General features: G+C 40.0%; 1 protein-coding gene across 4 annotated transcripts in view; it reads left to right on the plus strand.

Moving 5' to 3' along the window:
* The window catches only part of cnot1 (CCR4-NOT transcription complex, subunit 1), a 75,424-nt gene that overhangs the window by 51,758 nt on the left and 5,253 nt on the right, over nucleotides 1-18,413 (plus strand). For all 4 annotated transcript variants that reach the window (XM_034176976.1, XM_034176978.1, XM_034176977.1 and 1 more), the window contains exons 24-46: nucleotides 15-155; nucleotides 226-405; nucleotides 694-810; nucleotides 965-1,075; nucleotides 1,319-1,396; nucleotides 2,787-2,964; nucleotides 3,196-3,332; nucleotides 4,656-4,952; nucleotides 5,065-5,205; nucleotides 6,061-6,165; nucleotides 7,666-7,785; nucleotides 7,898-8,092; nucleotides 8,227-8,369; nucleotides 8,622-8,730; nucleotides 9,074-9,243; nucleotides 9,702-9,933; nucleotides 10,023-10,271; nucleotides 10,353-10,516; nucleotides 10,621-10,738; nucleotides 10,885-10,986; nucleotides 11,393-11,566; nucleotides 11,752-11,901; nucleotides 17,761-17,941. In XM_034176976.1, the coding sequence (XP_034032867.1) occupies nucleotides 15-155; nucleotides 226-405; nucleotides 694-810; nucleotides 965-1,075; nucleotides 1,319-1,396; nucleotides 2,787-2,964; nucleotides 3,196-3,332; nucleotides 4,656-4,952; nucleotides 5,065-5,205; nucleotides 6,061-6,165; nucleotides 7,666-7,785; nucleotides 7,898-8,092; nucleotides 8,227-8,369; nucleotides 8,622-8,730; nucleotides 9,074-9,243; nucleotides 9,702-9,933; nucleotides 10,023-10,271; nucleotides 10,353-10,516; nucleotides 10,621-10,738; nucleotides 10,885-10,986; nucleotides 11,393-11,566; nucleotides 11,752-11,901; nucleotides 17,761-17,941 (3,592 nt within the window). The remainder of the gene's footprint in view (nucleotides 1-14; nucleotides 156-225; nucleotides 406-693; nucleotides 811-964; nucleotides 1,076-1,318; nucleotides 1,397-2,786; nucleotides 2,965-3,195; nucleotides 3,333-4,655; nucleotides 4,953-5,064; nucleotides 5,206-6,060; nucleotides 6,166-7,665; nucleotides 7,786-7,897; nucleotides 8,093-8,226; nucleotides 8,370-8,621; nucleotides 8,731-9,073; nucleotides 9,244-9,701; nucleotides 9,934-10,022; nucleotides 10,272-10,352; nucleotides 10,517-10,620; nucleotides 10,739-10,884; nucleotides 10,987-11,392; nucleotides 11,567-11,751; nucleotides 11,902-17,760; nucleotides 17,942-18,413) is intronic.

The following is an 18,413-nucleotide window of genomic DNA, read 5'->3' on the forward strand; positions in this document are numbered from 1 at the left end:
CCCTTTTACCGCAGCCCTCCATAAACACTACCAACATTGACACCCTGCTTGTTGCAACTGACCAAACAGAAAGGATCGTTGAGCCACCAGAGAATGTCCAGGAGAAGATTGCTTTTATATTTAACAACCTTTCACAGTCCAACATGACACAGAAGGTAAGCGGAAACAAGAGATGACAGTACCTTGGCAGTCATGAAGATTTGACATTCTGCACTGTGTTAACAGGTTGAGGAGTTGAAAGAGACTGTAAAAGAAGAGTTCATGCCTTGGGTTTCTCAGTACTTGGTGATGAAACGTGTTAGCATTGAACCCAATTTCCACAGTCTTTATTCAAACTTTCTGGACACTTTGAAGAACCCTGAGTTTGTCAAGATGGTCCTCAACGAGACTTACCGGAATATTAAGGTAATATGGGGAAAATACAGTAATTTGAAGTTTGAAAACTTAAAATAATACAAATTGTTGTTGGTCTGTTCTTCACTGGCTAGAATGAGTAATCTATTTTGCCTATCAATGCATGTCTTGTTAGGTAAATTCTGAAGCTGGAATCATTACCAACTTTGCATATTTAGTTTGTCTGCAACAACAAAACAGAGCTGAAATGCAACATACCAACTCTGTTCAGACCCTATGCAACTGGTGTCAGTTGCAGGAATTGAGGTACTTATTTTTCCATCTCTTGATTTACCCTAGGTTCTCTTGACTTCTGACAAGGCAGCTGCTAATTTTTCTGATCGTTCCCTACTTAAAAACCTGGGCCACTGGCTGGGCATGATTACACTGGCCAAGAACAAACCCATCCTTTATACAGTAAGGAATCACAGCTCAATTATTTATTTACTTACTTACTTACTTACTAATTTTGGTTCTGTTTTATCGTTGTGTGTCATGTTTCCTGTGGTTGAATTGATTCATTATCTCCCGTGATTGCTGTTGATTTGAATATTTTTCTTTTGTTCTTCAGGATCTAGAAGTAAAGTCTCTCCTGCTGGAAGCTTATGTGAAAGGTCAGCAGGAGCTGCTTTATGTGGTTCCCTTTGTGGCCAAAGTCTTGGAGTCCAGTCTGCGTAGCATGGTAAGTAAAATGCTGTACAGTAATTCTTAGCTTTATAGAAATGTCTCCTTGCCATTCACATTATAACTTTCCACAGAACACAGTGCTTAGTGTAATGTCTTATTGCTATTGAACATCAGATAAAAAGTGTTCAGTATTTCCTGCTGTGCTTAGTTTTTAACAGAATTGTGAAAAAAATGTATATTAACGAGATTATTTGATGTCCTTTTGGCTCACTGTGATTTGTATGCATGTGTGACGTAGGTCTTCAGGCCTCAGAACCCCTGGACCATGGCCATCATGAATGTTCTTGCCGAACTACATCAGGAGCATGACCTCAAGGTAATGGGTTGCCTCATTTTAAAGACACTTTACCAACTGACAGAGTTTTGCAGAAACTGATTTGTAGTCTTATTCCAAGAAAACTTTGTTAGCTTGGCCCCATTCTTGCTGGTGTTGGGTTGAGAATTCCATATTACCCTTTCAACATAAATCTCATTCCTGTGCTTCATGTTTTCTGTGTAGCACATTCAGCACAAATGATTTATCAGTAGCAGCTTTAACATCCCATCTGCAGTAGTTTTTTTTCATAGTTCTTTGTGAAATTTAATTTTGATTTTTCAAAACTCTGAAGCTAAAAACAAATAACACTATACTGTAGTGGGATACTTGTACATTAGTATTTTCTGAATTATAAGTCGCAGGAAAAAAGAACATATCCAAGTTGCATTAGTCTCCAAGTTGCATTTATTTTTGAAACATGGTACCACTTCACACAACACAAAGCAAAATGAATTCAATTGGTGCATTAATTATTCATAACTTAAACACTGCATGAGCAAGCAGATGCTAAAAGGCTAATTAACGTTATTGTACAAGGCACAAAGAACTGAGCAGAAACAAATGCACATTTACCTCACTAAATGCCAATAAACCTTTTTTACACTTTCATACAATTATCCTTACGCAGGGGTGGTGGCCAAGTGGTTATTGCGCTTTGTCTCTGTGTGGAAGATTCCCAGTTCAAACCCCACCCCTGCCACATTTTTTCCATGTATTGTGGAGTTGCATCAGAAAGGTCATCCAACGTAAAACTTGTCAAATTAACATGCAGATCCACCTTGGATTTGCTGTGTCAACCCAGAGTGCAAAACAAGGGAGCAGCCGAAGGGACTTACTTACTTTTTATACAGTTAGCCTTACCTTAGCTTCGTCTTCCTCCTCCTTGCGGCTTTGGCTGTCCAACAAAGTGCAAACAAGTTGAGTGACGAGTAGTATGACTGTTATTTCCTTTCTTTCTTCAAGAGCTTATGAAGGTTCCCTGTCTTTATTCAAGAGTGAGGTCTTTCAGTTTGGCCTTCTTGTTTTACGGCAGTCAGCATCCAGCTTAATGGTGCATTACACTGCCTTCTGCTCCTGAATGTCGATCAGACTGCATCTCATTCAGATCAGTGTACAGAGCAGCTTTCAGTTGTCATTTGTGTACATGATCCTATGTTGTGGCCAAAGATGATAATGCAGTATGTTTTTGAGATATGAGTCACTTTAAAGTGTAAGTCACAGGTACAGTCAAACAAGCTTAAAAAAGTGTGACTTAGAGTACAAAAAATATTAATTTTGAATGACTTAAATGCGTCTTTGTGTTCATGTATATTTCCAGTAAGTCTGCAATAAATTGAAAAGCATTTTTAATTTCACATTGCTAAATAAAAAATGCTTTTGTTTGGTGCAGCTGAACCTGAAGTTTGAGATTGAAGTTTTGTGTAAGAACTTGTCTCTGGACATCAGTGAGCTAAAGCCAGGAAACCTGCTGAAGGACAAAGAGAAGCTTAAGAGCCTGGAAGAACAGCTGTCTGCACCAAAGAAGGAAACAAAGCCTTCAGAGGAGCTGCTTCCAGTGTCCACAACAGGTTAATGCTCTTTTGCTTTTAGCTGTATTTCCTTCTTTATAAACACCTTTTGGAAAGGTCTTTATTTTCTACCGCTTTGCCAGTTTACAACAACACGAGTAGCATTTCATCCAGTGTATGTTAACCAAATATCATATTAATGCTTGCATTATGTTTCTGCCATGTACATGTAGTTATTCAGCACTGATTAGAATAGCACTTTGACTCACAGAAGGCTTTTTTCTTTTGCAGCACCTCCTTCAACCCCTTCTTCTGTTACCACCACCACTTGCACAACCACTGGGCCACCGACACCACAGTTCAGTTATCATGACATCAATGTGTATGCGTTAGCTGGTCTAGCCCCACACATTAATATAAACAGCAATGTAAGTATCAGGAATTGGCAAACTACTTGCAGATACTTTCACTAAAGGCAGTGCTATATTTGGGTTGAAGCCCACTTTTAATGTTTTTGTAAAGTGACAAACTCAGGCTTATATATATAAATGTCAACTGTTGTTGCCACTATTCATTTTGTTTTCTTTTTTTCAAGTTTTGTGTGTTTTTATTCAGATTTTTATAAGCTGGCTCACATTCTAATTGTTTACAAACCATAAGAAATACACATGGGCTGATTACTGGTTTCACAGGGAACCGCGTTTTGTGAATGGCATGGTTTCAAAGCCACAAAGGGTTTTTTTTTTTTTTGTTTTGTTTTTGGTTTTTAATCAACTGCATCAACACTGTAAACCTGCAATCAGCACTGTAAACCTGCCGTCTTTCCACAGTGATCCATTGTTGCAGACCAAATGGTTCCCCTCTAAAAATTGGTCCGCCCTGCCTTCACTGCACGTCTCATTTCGGAGCTCAGCAGTTCATCTGAGAAAGAGTCGCTTCACCCAAAGTTATCAAATGGATTAATGGGATTATTAACCATCAGATGACAAGGTGGTTGTTGTTGTTGTCGTCCATTCGGCTGCTCACGTATTTTGTCCGGGGTCACCACAGTGGATAAATCATTCTAAACTCAGTTTTAAGCAGAAACGAGGCTGTTTTAAGCAGAAACAGGGCAATAATCTGTGTCTCTTTGAAATGACGGACGCGCAGTGACTGCAACAGCTAGCAGCTTGTGTAGCTGTCGCGCTCTGATCACTTCCTCAGTCTTTTGATGAAATAATGCTTATGTGGAAATGATTGTTGTACTGATTTTTAGGGGGACTGTTCGATCTGTGACAGTCAGTGAGCTTTGTATACCTACAACCTGTGTCATAGCCAAAGGTGTAATGGGAGTATTTTGGTTATGTTTAAGAAAAATGCAAACAAAAGAGAGCCCGTGTCTTTGAGGAGGAAAGTCACCTAATGTACAAAGCATGTTTTTAAAGTGATTGAAAGAGGACAAACATTGCATAGTGCTTTTGTCAATTCAGTGAATGTTGAACTTGAACTTATTTATTTGGCACACAACTCGTCAATAACAAAAACTGATAAAGACAATTCCACAGTGACGTGTGTGACCAAAAAGGGGTTAGCAGAAGCAAATGTTATGTTGAAATTAACTTCATCAGAGTTATGCAGGCCCCTGCGACATATATTGATGAAATAAATGTTACAGTGTTGCAAACAGGGCAGGTAAAATGTTGAGTTGCAAGCTAACGTTTTAACCATGCCACCCCTTCACTCTTTTCTGATGCTGCTGCTTTGCTCTGTAGATCCCGCTACTACAGGCCCATCCCCAGTTGAAACAGTGTATACGACAGTCAGTGGAACGGGCTGTCCAGGAGCTGGTGCACCCTGTGGTTGATCGTTCCATCAAAATTGCAATGACAACTTGTGAGCAGATCATCAGGAAGGACTTTGCTCTGGATTCAGAGGAGTCACGTATGCGTGTTGCTGCCCACCATATGATGAGGAACTTGACTGCTGGCATGGCCATGATCACCTGCCGTGAGCCACTGCTCATGAGTATTGCCACCAACCTTAAGAACAGCTTTGCTACAGCATTGAGGGTATGCTAAAAGCCCACATAAGCTCTTAAATGACAACACACACTTCTAATTTTGTGTGAGAGATGCCTTTTGCCATTCTTGCATCTTTAATTAGAGTTGTTTGTTTGCTCAGGCACCAACTCCCCAACAGAGGGAATTGATGGAAGAGGCTGCTGCCAGGATCGCTCAGGACAACTGTGAACTGGCTTGTTGTTTCATTCAAAAAACAGCTGTAGAGAAGGCAGGCCCTGAAATGGACAAAAGATTAGCCACAGTGAGTATGGTGTCCCATCAGACACTTATAATAGTCTTTGTAACGCTATGTATGCATAAGCTATAGAATTAAAATTTTATTCTGCATTCTGTTGTGCGAGGGGCATGCTGGACCAAGTCAAAGTGTAAATCCACCTAAAACAAAGCGTGCACATGATTATGTTGTCTTGATGAGGGGCTCATTCCTCTTGTTTAGCAGCAAAGCAGAAGAACATGCCCCTCATTGTCTATTCACTTGTATGGACTTTACATTGGTGTGAAGATATGAACTGTGAACCCTGGGGTACATAAAATATATATGAGGGTACTGCGGAATGCACGTGCACCAGTGATACAGTTTTAGCTTATTGTATGAAAAGATTCTTAATGCTTCACTTTCAGTTAAATATTGGTTGGTTGGTTGGCTTATTTTGCTTCAGATGAAAAGGTACAATAAATTATAATATTTAAAAATGAGCTGTTACTCGCTTCTTTTTTGGGGGGGGGGGGGGGGAGATGCTTCTGTTACAGGATTCTCATTGTGTACTAGTGTACAATAAATCTAAAGAGCTTTTTGTTACAATCCTTGGCTTTGTACGTTATCGGAACTGCTGATGGCAGCAGAACAAGCTGCATCACTTTCTGAATAAAATCAATGAGGTGCGTAGCTGAAATGTTTCATAGTTGATTCGTCAGTGACTTTTAACTTGCAAGAAAACAGTCCCGTGCTAGGTGATGCTACCTACAAACCTGTCTCATTTAGTTTTCTTTTAATTTATTACTAATGCAAAATCTTAAGGTTTTTTTTGGGGGGGGGGGGGGGGTTACTATGCATTTTTTCAAATTTTGCTGGATGTGTTAATTTTGTTTCTCACAGGAGTTTGAGCTGAGGAAACACGCACGGCAAGAAGGCCGCCGTTACTGTGATCCTGTGGTTCTGACTTATCAGGCTGAACGTATGCCTGAGCAGATCAGACTCAAGGTAACACTACAGTAATGTCAACCATGATTTTATCCAATCAAATTAGCTGTAATTAGAAATTAGTAATGCACTGTTTGCAGCAAGAATAAAATGCTGAAGAATAAATACTGTTTTAAACTCTGCAAGTGAGAAATTAAGATACAAAAAGACTTCAAAAGTCTGTGTGCACTTTAATTTATGCAGCCACTCAGTGTTCACTTAGTATAGCTTGTAGAGCTGTGTAGTATACAGTGTTGCCATAGTTACTTTGAAAAAGTAATCCAATTACTGATTACTCCTTGAAAAAGTAACTTAGTTACTTTACTGATTACTCATTTGGAAAAGTAACTAAGTTAGATTACTAGTTACTTTCCCCAGCTGCCGACGACAACCCTCTGCCACCTCAACATGACAATAATACCTGTTTTGCCAAAACTCACTTTATAGTCACCCTTTCTTGGCTTCAATGAAAATAAATACTTTTTTTATAAAAAGTAAAATAAAGACCTCTTTCTTGCCCTCATATTTAACTGTTGACAGCACTGTAACAGTAAAACTTGCAATTTCTAACCTACATTGTTTATAAATGTAACTATTAAACTCTAACATTTTTCTAACACTTAAATTCTCTCTAAACATTTTACTTGTCGAAATTATTATTATTTCAAGTAGTATTAGTAGTTGTAGTAAAAAAAAAAAAGGCTTCAAAACTGGACCTTTTAATCTAGGGGTGTTGTGGGGGGCACATCCTTGCCCCACACCCCCATTCCATCTGGATTCGCCCCTACTTTGGCGTTTGAGCACAAAGAATGGATAATATTTATTTATGCAGAAAACATGACCAGATTTACAGGTAAGAAGGTTTTATTGCGTTTTCACATCATATGGTCCTCAGAAAGAGAGTTTAGGTGCATTTGAGTGGAAAATAGTGTTAGTTGTTGACGCGTCGCGGAGGATCAGCTGTTTTTAGCAACAGATACGGAGCGGCTTGGAGAAAAAAAAGCATAAAAATGTCTTTGTAAAGCTCAGTGCAGGTGTGCTGTTGTCACCACGCTTTAAGAGGTGAGGACAAGTCGTAGCTGTTGCAGAAAACCGCGGATGAAAAGCTCACAGTTCGCTTAAAGTGTGTAGTTCAGTCGAACCCTGACCTCCTGCCCACAGACCAAGTTTAATGCTGCTATCGACCCACAATGCAAAAATAATAGTAACGCACAGTGACTTGGAGAAGTAACTTTAATCTGATTACTGATTTGGAAAGATTAACGCGTTAGATTACTCGTTACTAAAAAAAAAGTGGTCAGATTAGAGTAACGCGTTACCGGCATCACTGGTAATGGAGCAGCATTACGATGAAATAAACAGTATGTGACAGCTGGAGTAAACAAAGATTTTCAAGTGAACTGTGAAGCTCATTCTAGATTGTCCATGAAATGCACTGATTGGCTTTTATTACTCACAGTACATTGTGTGCAGTATGGTTAGTATTTTGGTGTGGTCTATCAAAATAAATGTATGTTTCAGGTGGGAGGAGTTGACCCCAAGCAACTAGCTGTATATGAGGAGTTTGCCAGGAATGTTCCAGGTTTCTTGCCCAGTAATGACCTCTCTCAACCCACTGGCTTTTTGGCTCAGCCCATGAAGGTACATTATGTATTTAATTGGTGCAGTTCACACACAAAAGAATTCTGTAAAAATTTGCACCACATTTGAAACTTAAGCTTTTTGCTTGAATGGAGTTTTCCTCTGTTAACAGCAACAGGCATGGGCTACAGATGATGTGGCTCAGATTTATGATAAATGCATGGCAGACCTGGAGCAGCACTTACATGCCATTCCTCCAGCCCTATCCCTGAACCCGCTGACCCAAGCCTTGCGCAGCCTACTAGAAGCTGTTGCTCTGGCTCGAAACTCCAGGGATGGTATTGCTGCCTTGGGCCTCCTGCAGAAGGTAGATTTTCCTTTTTGCTGCTCATTTGTACCTGTTTATACCTTGTGAGGGAACTTTTGTGCTATAGCTGCCCTGATTTTTGAGATTTTCACTGTAGTATTCAGAAACAGGATAAATCTGTCTCAATTTCACAGGCAGTAGAAGGCCTGTTGGATGCCACGAGTGGGGCTGATGCTGAGTTGCTACTGCGGTACAGAGAGTGTCACCTCCTGGTACTTAAAGCCCTCCAAGATGGACGTGCCTATGGACCACAGTGGTGCAACAAGCAGATAACCAGGTGAGTCAGAACAAATATTTAGCAAAAAAGGTTTCTCCATCTTGATGGACCTTATAGCCTGTAACCTCCCTAAAACCCTTAATATAATGGTTTTACTGGGTACTTTAATTGTCTTACTGGGAGTGTGAAGAGTTAATTAGTAAATGTTTTAATTTGCAGCCAAAATTTCCTTGCTGTGAGGTGACACTTTTTGCACGTACTGTACTAGGATGCGCATGTTATGTGCATCTAAGTTATTGTTCCTGTTTGCAGGTGTCTCATTGAGTGCCGAGATGAGTATAAGTACAATGTGGAGGCAGTGGAGCTTCTGATCAGAAACCATCTTGTCAATATGCAGCAGTATGACCTCCACTTGGCACAGGTACATGGTACACACTTTGAAGGCCAATACTCACTGGCTCTACATACTGAGTGGAACATCTCTGTTGTTCATTTGATTCAATACTTCAGTTGACAGTACCATAGAGTCCCATGACTTGCATACATCTCATGCAAGTTTACGGTAAGTTAAAATTGGTTTGAATTGGTAAAAGCCCTATTTTGTAAAAGTCATTTCAAGGATGCTTGGAGATTTTAAATCAGTAAAATAAAGTTGGAAGTAAGTAATGTGTGTCTCCCTCAAATCATTTGTTGAAGTACTTCATTTTGTGTTCAGCTAAAATGTTCACGTGCCGTGATAGTTAACCACATGTGTTCTCTTTCAGTCAATGGAAAATGGGCTGCACTACATGGCAGTTGCATTTGCTATGCAGTTGGTGAAGTTGCTGCTGGTGGATGAACGCAGTGTCAGTCATGTGACAGAGGCTGACCTCTTCCACACTATTGAGACTTTGATGAGGACCTGTGCGCACTCCAGAGCTAATGCACCTGAAGGGTAAAGGGCCACAGTGTTAAAACTGAAGGGTTTTTTTTGTTGTTGTTTTGACTTTTTTCCGGTTTCATATTGCAGAAATTTTTTTCTGAATGCAGTAATAGCTGCACAAACAGGAAAAAAAAAAATCACTCAGTTGCATGCTACTAGATAAAGGTGAAGCATCCTCTTGCATTTAGTTTGTGAAGGGGAAGGTGCTTTAGAAAGGCCCTCCTTTTTTCTTTTTAATTCTGCCTAATAAAGGAGTTTGTTTAAATAATGTATAAATGTCAGATTGTGGTACAATCTCATCCGCTGTTAGAATCAGAGCTTTTAACCTGTGTCCTCCACAAATAAAATTTTTGGGTGGACATCAATCCAGAGAATAGGTCAAAATGTCTGTGTATAAATCTGTGCCTGTTGTTTTACTGAGTGAGTTAATACTTGCCTTTTTTTTTTCTTTTTTTTTCTTTTTAATTCAGACTTCCCCAACTGATGGATGTTGTTCGCTCCAACTACGAGGCCATGATTGACCGGGCGCACGGTGGACCCAACTTCATGATGCATTCTGGAATTTCACAGGCATCAGAATATGACGATCCGCCAGGCTTGAGGGAGAAGGCAGAGTACTTGTTGAGGGAGTGGGTTAATTTGTATCACTCAGCTGCTGCTGGCAGAGACAGCACCAAAGCCTTCTCTGCCTTTGTTGGCCAGGTAAGCAATTTTTCACTTTAGTCATATAGTCAGAAAGTGATTATTATGTTTGTCGTCTTCATTTTGTGTTTCCCCCCTCTTTGTTCAAGATGCACCAGCAGGGCATCCTTAAGACTGATGACCTGATCACACGATTCTTCCGGTTGTGCACAGAAATGTGTGTGGAAATAAGCTATCGTGCACAAGCTGAGCAACAGCACAACCCAGCAGCCAGTGCAGCTATAATCAGAGCCAAGTGTTACCACAACCTGGATGCTTTTGTTAGGCTTATTGCACTGCTGGTCAAACACTCTGGAGAGGCCACAAACACTGTTACAAAAATCAACCTCCTCAACAAGGTATAGTAAAAGTTTTCTTTGATGTTTGGGAGCAGGGGGACAGCACCTGATGTTCTTGATACCAGTTATCATTGTCTGTAGGTGTTGGGCATCGTAGTTGGTGTGTTGATCCAGGACCACGACGTCCGTCAGACAGAATTCCAGCAGCTGCCATACCACCGCATTTTCATTATGCTGTTGTTGGAGCTCAATGCTCCTGAACATGTTCTGGAGACAATTAACTTCCAGACGCTCACTGCCTTCTGGTAGGACCTACACTTGGGTTAACAGCCCACCAAAGAAAAACTGTAATGATTTGCAGGTGACTGCTGCATGTAATTTTGCACTCAGATTTGTTTATTATCTACAGCAATACCTTCCACATTCTGAGACCCACTAAAGCACCCGGTTTTGTGTATGCCTGGCTGGAACTCATCTCCCATCGTATCTTTATTGCCAGGATGTTGGCACACACGCCACAACAGAAGGTACGCAACAATACCACAGTGGTGTCGTACTGATGTGCTCCTAATATCTATTTAGTGTTATTAGCATCCTCAACCAAATAAAATTCCAATTTCTCTGCATTTCTTGCTTTTAAAATATTGGGTCATATTGTCTTTCAAATTGACAGGGTTGGCCCATGTATGCGCAGCTGCTGATTGATCTCTTCAAGTACCTGGCACCATTCCTGCGGAATGTAGAGCTCAACAAACCTATGCAAATCCTGTACAAGGTGCTGTGTAGTTTTTATGAAGTGCACTTTTAGAAACAGCTGCTCTCAGCTGTTTGGCAACTCATGTTTGGGTGTCTTTCAAAATACTTGGAAAAAGAGGTAGTTTCTGATTGCAAATGAATGAATAATTACCTGAACCTGGCAGGAACCAAACATTCCTCTCCTGTCAACCTCAGGAATAACTGTCCCTTTCTGCAAATAACATTTGAATTTCTATTAAAACCTTGGAATTTCTGTTAAAATAAATGAAGTCATTTTTATCACATTTTCAAATCTTGTGCCTTCTGACCTTTTCTAATACAGCCACAGCTCGGCCTGTGCGCAAAACACAAGTGGTATTGGGTCAGAGGTAACAAAGTATGTTTTGTCTATGAAGTAGATAACTGTTTGCTGCTCATTATTTTAGGGTACACTGCGAGTGCTCCTGGTCCTGCTGCATGACTTCCCAGAGTTCCTGTGTGACTATCACTATGGTTTCTGTGATGTCATTCCCCCCAACTGCATCCAGCTCCGCAACCTCATCCTCAGTGCCTTTCCACGCAACATGAGGCTTCCTGATCCATTCACACCCAATCTCAAGGTAGAAGGAAACACTGAAGTGCTACCAATGATCAGATCTGTAATTTTTCAGGCTGTGAATACAAAGGCTACTAAAACATTTTGAAGCTTCAAACCTTGTTTTCAGAATAACCTGTAGGATGCCTGCTATTGGCTCTTTAGAAGACTAACCCTTGATCTCAAATATTACGAACATCTTTGCTGCAGGTGGACATGCTGAGTGAGATCAACATCGCTCCCAGAATACTCACAAACTTCACAGGGGTTATGCCTTCTCAATTCAAGAAGGATCTAGACTCGTATCTGAAGACGCGCTCACCAGTCACCTTCCTGTCTGAGCTGCGCAGTAACCTGCAGGTAGGAATGCGGTCTCAGCCAACTGTTTGGTAGCTGCAGTTTGCCAGAAGGCTCACTGAAGACTGGTTTAGATTGTCTTCTTTGTAACTGTCTTCCCCATTCCCTTTCCCTAGCATTAAGTGAAGTAATGGACCAGAAGCTGTTACAGCCCCATTTCTCTGATCACAGCCACGAAACCTTCTAATGGAGTTTTGTGGGTGTCTTAGTGACTCTCTCACTAAGCAGCTTTATGTACGAGGTCTGTCAATAAAGTATAGGTCCTTTTTATTTTTTTCAAAAACTATATGGATTTCATTCATATGTTTTTACGTCAGACATGCTTGAACTCTCGTGCGCATGCGTGAGTTTTTCCACGCCTGTCGGTGACGTCATTCGCCTGTGAGCACTCCTTGTGGGAGGAGTCGTCCAGCCCCTCGTCGGAATTCCTTTGTCTGAGAAGTTGCTGACAGACTGGCGCTTTGTTTGATCAAAATTTTTTCTAAACCTGTGAGGCACATCGAAGTGGACACGGTTCGAAAAATTAAGCTGGTTTTCGGTGAAAATTTTAACGGCTGATGAGAGATTTTGAGGTGATACTGTCACTTTAAGGACTTCCCACGCAGGAGATTTTTTTAATGAAAGACGTGCGGACGGATTGCAGCGTCGGCTCGCAGCTGCCGCGACGCTACGCTACAGGAAAAACACCTCTGTTGGAAGTCTTAAAGACAAGTTGGAACATGCCCAACTGTTAAACAATTTCTCAGATACTCCACTGAAAGCCATCAAAAGCCGCCTGGATTTTACAAATGGTTATCAACACGGAGGTGTTTTTCCTGTGCCACCGCGCCGGCTGCGTCCCGACGCGCGGACCCGTCCGCAAGTCTTTCATTAAAAAAATCTCCTTTAACAGTGGAATATCCGGATAAAATGCTGAAACCGACTTTTTCTGAAACTTCTGTTCTCTCACGACGTCCTGGATCAATAGAGCCTGAAATGTGGAGGTTTTCAGCTTGAAACAGGCTGACGACGGCGCCTGGGACCGCTGCGCGACGTCCCACTGCGTGGGAAGTCCTTAAAGCGACAGAATCACCTCAAAATCTCTCATCAGCCGTTAAAATTTTCACCGAAAACCAGCTTAATTTTTCGAACCGTGTCCACTTCGATGTGCCTCACAGGTTTAGAAAAAAATTTGATCAAACAAAGCGCCAGTCTCTCAGCAACTTCTCAGACAAAGGAATTCCGACGAGGGGCTGGACGACTCCTCCCACAAGGAGTGCTCACAGGCGAATGACGTCACCGACAGGCGTGGAAAAACTCACGCATGCGCACGAGGGTTCAAGCATTTGACGTAAAATCATATGAATGAAATCCATATAGTTTTTGAAAAAAATAAAAAGGACCTATGCTTTATTGACAGCCCTCGTATGGTCACTCAGTTTTTGAGGACAGGCTGCTCTAGACTGATTTACAACACAGTATATTAGGGTTGGCCCAATTTCATGTATGGATTTTGCTAAACCATCCATCTAAGAAAACAACTCAAACTGTGGAACAAATATTCTACTGCCCTAAAGGAAACTATACAAAGCCCACAATGACTCAAATATACCATACAATACTTTAATGGGATTTTTTTTTTCCTTAAATTTTTCAGTATCTGATCCAGTCATTTTCATCAATATTGAACCTACAATGTATACATACATTGGTCTATGTGTGAGGGGGAAAATATGTATATGCTCCTTCTGGTCCCTTCCATCATGGATGCTTATTCGCCATCTTTGGACTGATTTCCATCTTTTTGCAAAATCTCGCTGTCTAAAAGAACTAGCGAAACATTAATTTTTATTTCCTCAAATCCATACATGTCAACCTGTACGGATTGTCCTTAAATTATACGGATTTTTCCGAGTTTCAGAGTCATACGGACGTACGAATAAAGTCTTAAGAATATTCAGGGTTTGGTCTGCAGCGGCTCTGTAATCAACTGTTTCTGCAATGCGACTCCACTTTGATGCGTGAGCCATTGAAGCAATGCTTCGAACCACTGGCTCGTGGTTCTTTGATTCGCTGCTCATCAGAGCGGTAAGTCTGTTTCTGAACTCCTCTCAAAGCCATTAAAATATCGTGAGTCGCTTTTGTGTGGATTAGTCACTAACTGGGACTCTTGTCATGTTGTAGTCAAGAAATGAGAATCGTCCTCTGTTCCGTGCGTTTGTGCTGAGAGAGTCCACTCAGAATTAATAACTTCAAATTGCCGCTTTAAATAAAATGACACCTCTTTCCAAATGCTGTAATACAGAAAATAAACTACAATCGACTAAAACTTTTTTTTTCTTCCCAAAATGAGACGTCCTGTGTTCTTTATGAATTAAACTGATGCTGACATACAGCACAGCCAGCTGTAAGAGCTCAGCTCAGATATATGGAAAGACATGCCAAAATGTCTGAAAGGAAATGCTTTTGACAAAAACTACAGATTTTGTTTATTTCTATTTATGTCCAGAGATCAAGGATCCACCATGTAGAGTTTATGTCCAAAGTTTAAGGATCCAGTGACAAATTTCATATTTATTTACTTTAAGACTTAGTAAAATGTTGTTCAATTCAATTTCAAATTAATCGGCTTATAAAGCGCCAAATCACAACAAAAGCCATCTCAAGGCACCTCACATAGAACAGTTCATCATAAAAAAAAAAAATTCAAATACATAATTAAAAACAACAAAAAAAATAAACTAAATAAACTATTCATAAGAAAGAGAATAAAAATAGGCTTTAAGGCTCGACTTAAAAGTATAGTAGATATTTTAGATTGATATTCATGTTTTGTACATCCATATTAATTTAGTCAGTGTGATATTCAAATATGATTTTACACAGGAGAGAAACCAGGATGTGGAACATTGGTTGTGTTTTATACTGTGTTTATGTAGTTCTGTGTAGAAGAAAATGTGACACTCTAGGTATAGAATGACTGATTAGATGCCATGTCAGTGTTCAGAGCAGACAAATAGGCTTACTGTATATGTATTTACTATAATAGTATGTATACATGGTAATGTCATCTGTGATGGCATACAAAAGTGAATTGATCCTAAGCAGAATCTCATCAGTATTATGTTATGTATCTTTATCTAGTCTGAAAGCAATTATCTACAATCCCTGGCAAAAATTATGGAATCACCGGCCTCGGAGGATGTTCATTCAGTTGTTTAATTTTGTAGAAAAAAAGCAGATCACAGACATGACACAAAACTAAAGTCATTTCAAATGGCAGCTTTCTGGCTTTAAGAAACACTTTAAGAAATCAGGAACAAAAATTGTGGCAGTCAGTAACGGTTACTTTTTTAGACCAAGCAGAGGGAAAAAAAAATATGGAATCACTCAATTCTGAGGAAAAAATTATGGAATCATGAAAAACAAAAGAACGCTCCAACACATCACTAGTATTTTGTTGCACCACCTCTGGTTTTTATAACAGCTTGCAGTCTCTGAGGCATGGACTTAATGAGTGACAAACAGTACTCTTCATCAATCTGGCTCCAACTTTCTCTGATTTCTGTTGCCAGATCAGCTTTGCAGGTTGGAGCCTTGTCATGGACCATTTTCTTCAACTTCCAAAGATTTTCAATTGGATTAAGATCCGGACTATTTGCAGGCCATGACATTGACCCTATGTGTCTTTTTGCAAGGAATGTTTTCACAGTTTTTGCTTTATGGCAAGATGCATTATCATCTTGAAAAATTATTTCATCATCCCCAAACATCCTTTCAATTGATGGGATAAGAAAATATTAACGTAAACTTGTGCATTTAATGATGATGTAATGACAGCCATCTCCCCAGTGCCTTTAGCTGACATGCAGCCCCATATCATCAATGACTGGAAATTTACATATTCTCTTCAGGCAGTCATCTTTATAAATGTCATTGGAACGCCACCAAACAAAAGTTCCAGCATCATCATCTTGCCCAATGCAGATTTGAGATTCATCACTGAATATGACTTTCATCCAGTCATCCACAGTCCACGATTGCGTTTCCTTAGCCCATTGTAAGCTTGTTTTTTTTCTGTTTAGGTGTTAATGATGGCTATCGTTTAGCTTTTGTGTATGTAAATACCATTTCCTTTAGGCGGTTTCTTACAGTTCGGTCACAGACGTTGACTCCAGTTTCCTCCCATTCGTTCCTCATTTGTTTTGTTGTGCATTTTCGATTTTTGAGACATATTGCTTTAAGTTTTCTGTCTTGACGCTTTGATGTCTTCCTTGGTCTACCAGTATGTTTGCCTTTAACAACCTTCCCATGTTGTTTGTATTTGGTCTAGAGTTTAGACACAGCTGACTGTGAACAACCAACATCTTTTGCAACACTGCGTGATGATTTACCCTCTTTTAAGAGTTTGATAATCCTCTCCTTTGTTTCAATTGACATCGCTCGTGTTGGAGCCATGATTCATGTCAGTCCACTTGGTGCAACAGCTCTCCAAGGTGTGATCACTCCTTTTTAGATGCAGACTAACGAGCAGATCTGATTTGATGCAGGTGTTAGTTTTGGGGATGAAAATTTACAGGGTGATTCCATAATTTATTCCTCAGAATTGAGTGAGTGCATATTTTTTTCCCTCTGCTTGGTCTAAAAAAGTAACCATTACTGACTGCCACAATTATTTTTCCCTAATTTCTTATAGTGTTTCTTAAAGCCAGAAAGTTGCCATTTGAAATGACTTTAGTTTTATGTCATGTCTGTGATCTGCTTTTTTTCTACAAAATTAAACAACTGAATGAACATCATCCGAGGCCGGTGATTCCATAATTATTGCCAGGGGTTGTAGTCTCTAGTCTGAAAGCATTATGAAGTTAACTAGTTCTTTGAATGTGGAGATTTTAATTGCCTAGTCTTTGAGCCCAATCAGAAACAAACTAAATAAAGTTTTTTGCATGAGTTAGCTATATTTGTAAACTATTGTGTTGTTCTATATATACTCCTACAGGATGGTACAACATGCCATACTGCATGAGATCACAAGAGAAATTTAGCAGCTGTTTCAAGTCCATATTTAATCCAAATAATGCACCACAGGTCACTTAAATTCTTAAAATTTCCTGGGGGGGGGCAAATCCCCAGGCCCAGACCCACCCCCCTTTTTCCGACCGCCAATGGCAGTTGGGTTTCGTGGCTTTGCCACAAATAGATGCTGTCTTTTAATTTACCAAGACTTTTTGGATTGCTGTCTTTTTTTTCTTCCTTTTTTTTTTTTTTTTTTTTTCTTTCATCCTAAGCATCCATGCTCCCATGCTGGGGTGTTTTGAACTCAGATGCTTTACTTGATAAATTGTTGACTTTTTTCCCTCATTTTCTTTTGACAAAATGTAGGTGCTTCACACGGCATCAGGCTCAATCTTGACAAAAAATTTTCAGCCCTATTAAAATTTTCAACTGTTTATATTGAAGGGGTTGCACACTTACGGAAGCCATTGTTTTGTTTCATATTTGTTTAATTAATGGACTGCATCTATGTAGCGCTTTTCCATCTGCATCAGACGCTCAAAGAGCTTTACACATCAATGCCTCACATTCACCCCGATGTCAGGCTGCTGCCATACAAGGCGCCCACTACACACTGGGAGCAACTAGGGGATTAAGGACCTTGCCCAAGGGACCTTAGTGATTTTCCGGTCAGGCTGGGATTTGAACCGATGATCCTCTGGTCTCACGCCCAACTCTTAACCACTAGACCATCACCTCCCCTTTAATTGCTATGTTGTAGAGATATGTAAAAGGTGTATTATTTTTATAGTCTTTGTATGTATAAAACACATTATATAATTTACATTAATGGGGGAAAAAATTTTCCCATTTCTGTTTGTGTCCCAGGTGTCCAATGAGCCAGGAAACCGTTATAACATCCAGTTAATCAATGCTCTAGTGTTGTATGTGGGCACACAGGCAATTGCTCACATCCACAACAAGGGCAGCACCCCTTCAATGAGCACCATCACCCACTCTGCACACATGGACATCTTCCAGAACCTGGCTGTGGACTTGGACACAGAGGGTAAGAGGGCAGCACACAAACCATCTCAACTGTCTTTCAAATAAAAGCAAACAATGATGATTTTCAGATTTTTTTTTTTTTTTTGTTACAAATAATTTTTTTCAGACTTATTTACCAAATAGATGTCTAAAATTTAAGTGAATGTATTGATGCTGATGTTCTCTGAGATGAAAACCAAAGTAGTAAGCAGACTTGTCACAATAATTACCTTTTTGATTTATTGTATGAGACTAAGATTCAGGCTGTTAATGACTTCTTTGACTCAGCCATCAGATGTGTATCTGTATGTGGTGAAAGTGTTAAACCTGTAGAGACATTCACTTACCTCGGCATTGACATTGAAAAGAGCTCATGGAGTCAAGAGGTCACTGGACAGAGGTGTTTGGTGATGCAAGAGAACGAAGGTCCAAGCATTTAGGGTCCTAGTGCCCCTGTTGTTACTGTATGTTTGTGAGAATGGGACATTAACCAA

This window comes from Thalassophryne amazonica, chromosome 8 (genome assembly GCF_902500255.1).
Source record: "Thalassophryne amazonica chromosome 8, fThaAma1.1, whole genome shotgun sequence".
Lineage (NCBI taxonomy): Eukaryota > Metazoa > Chordata > Actinopteri > Batrachoidiformes > Batrachoididae > Thalassophryne > Thalassophryne amazonica.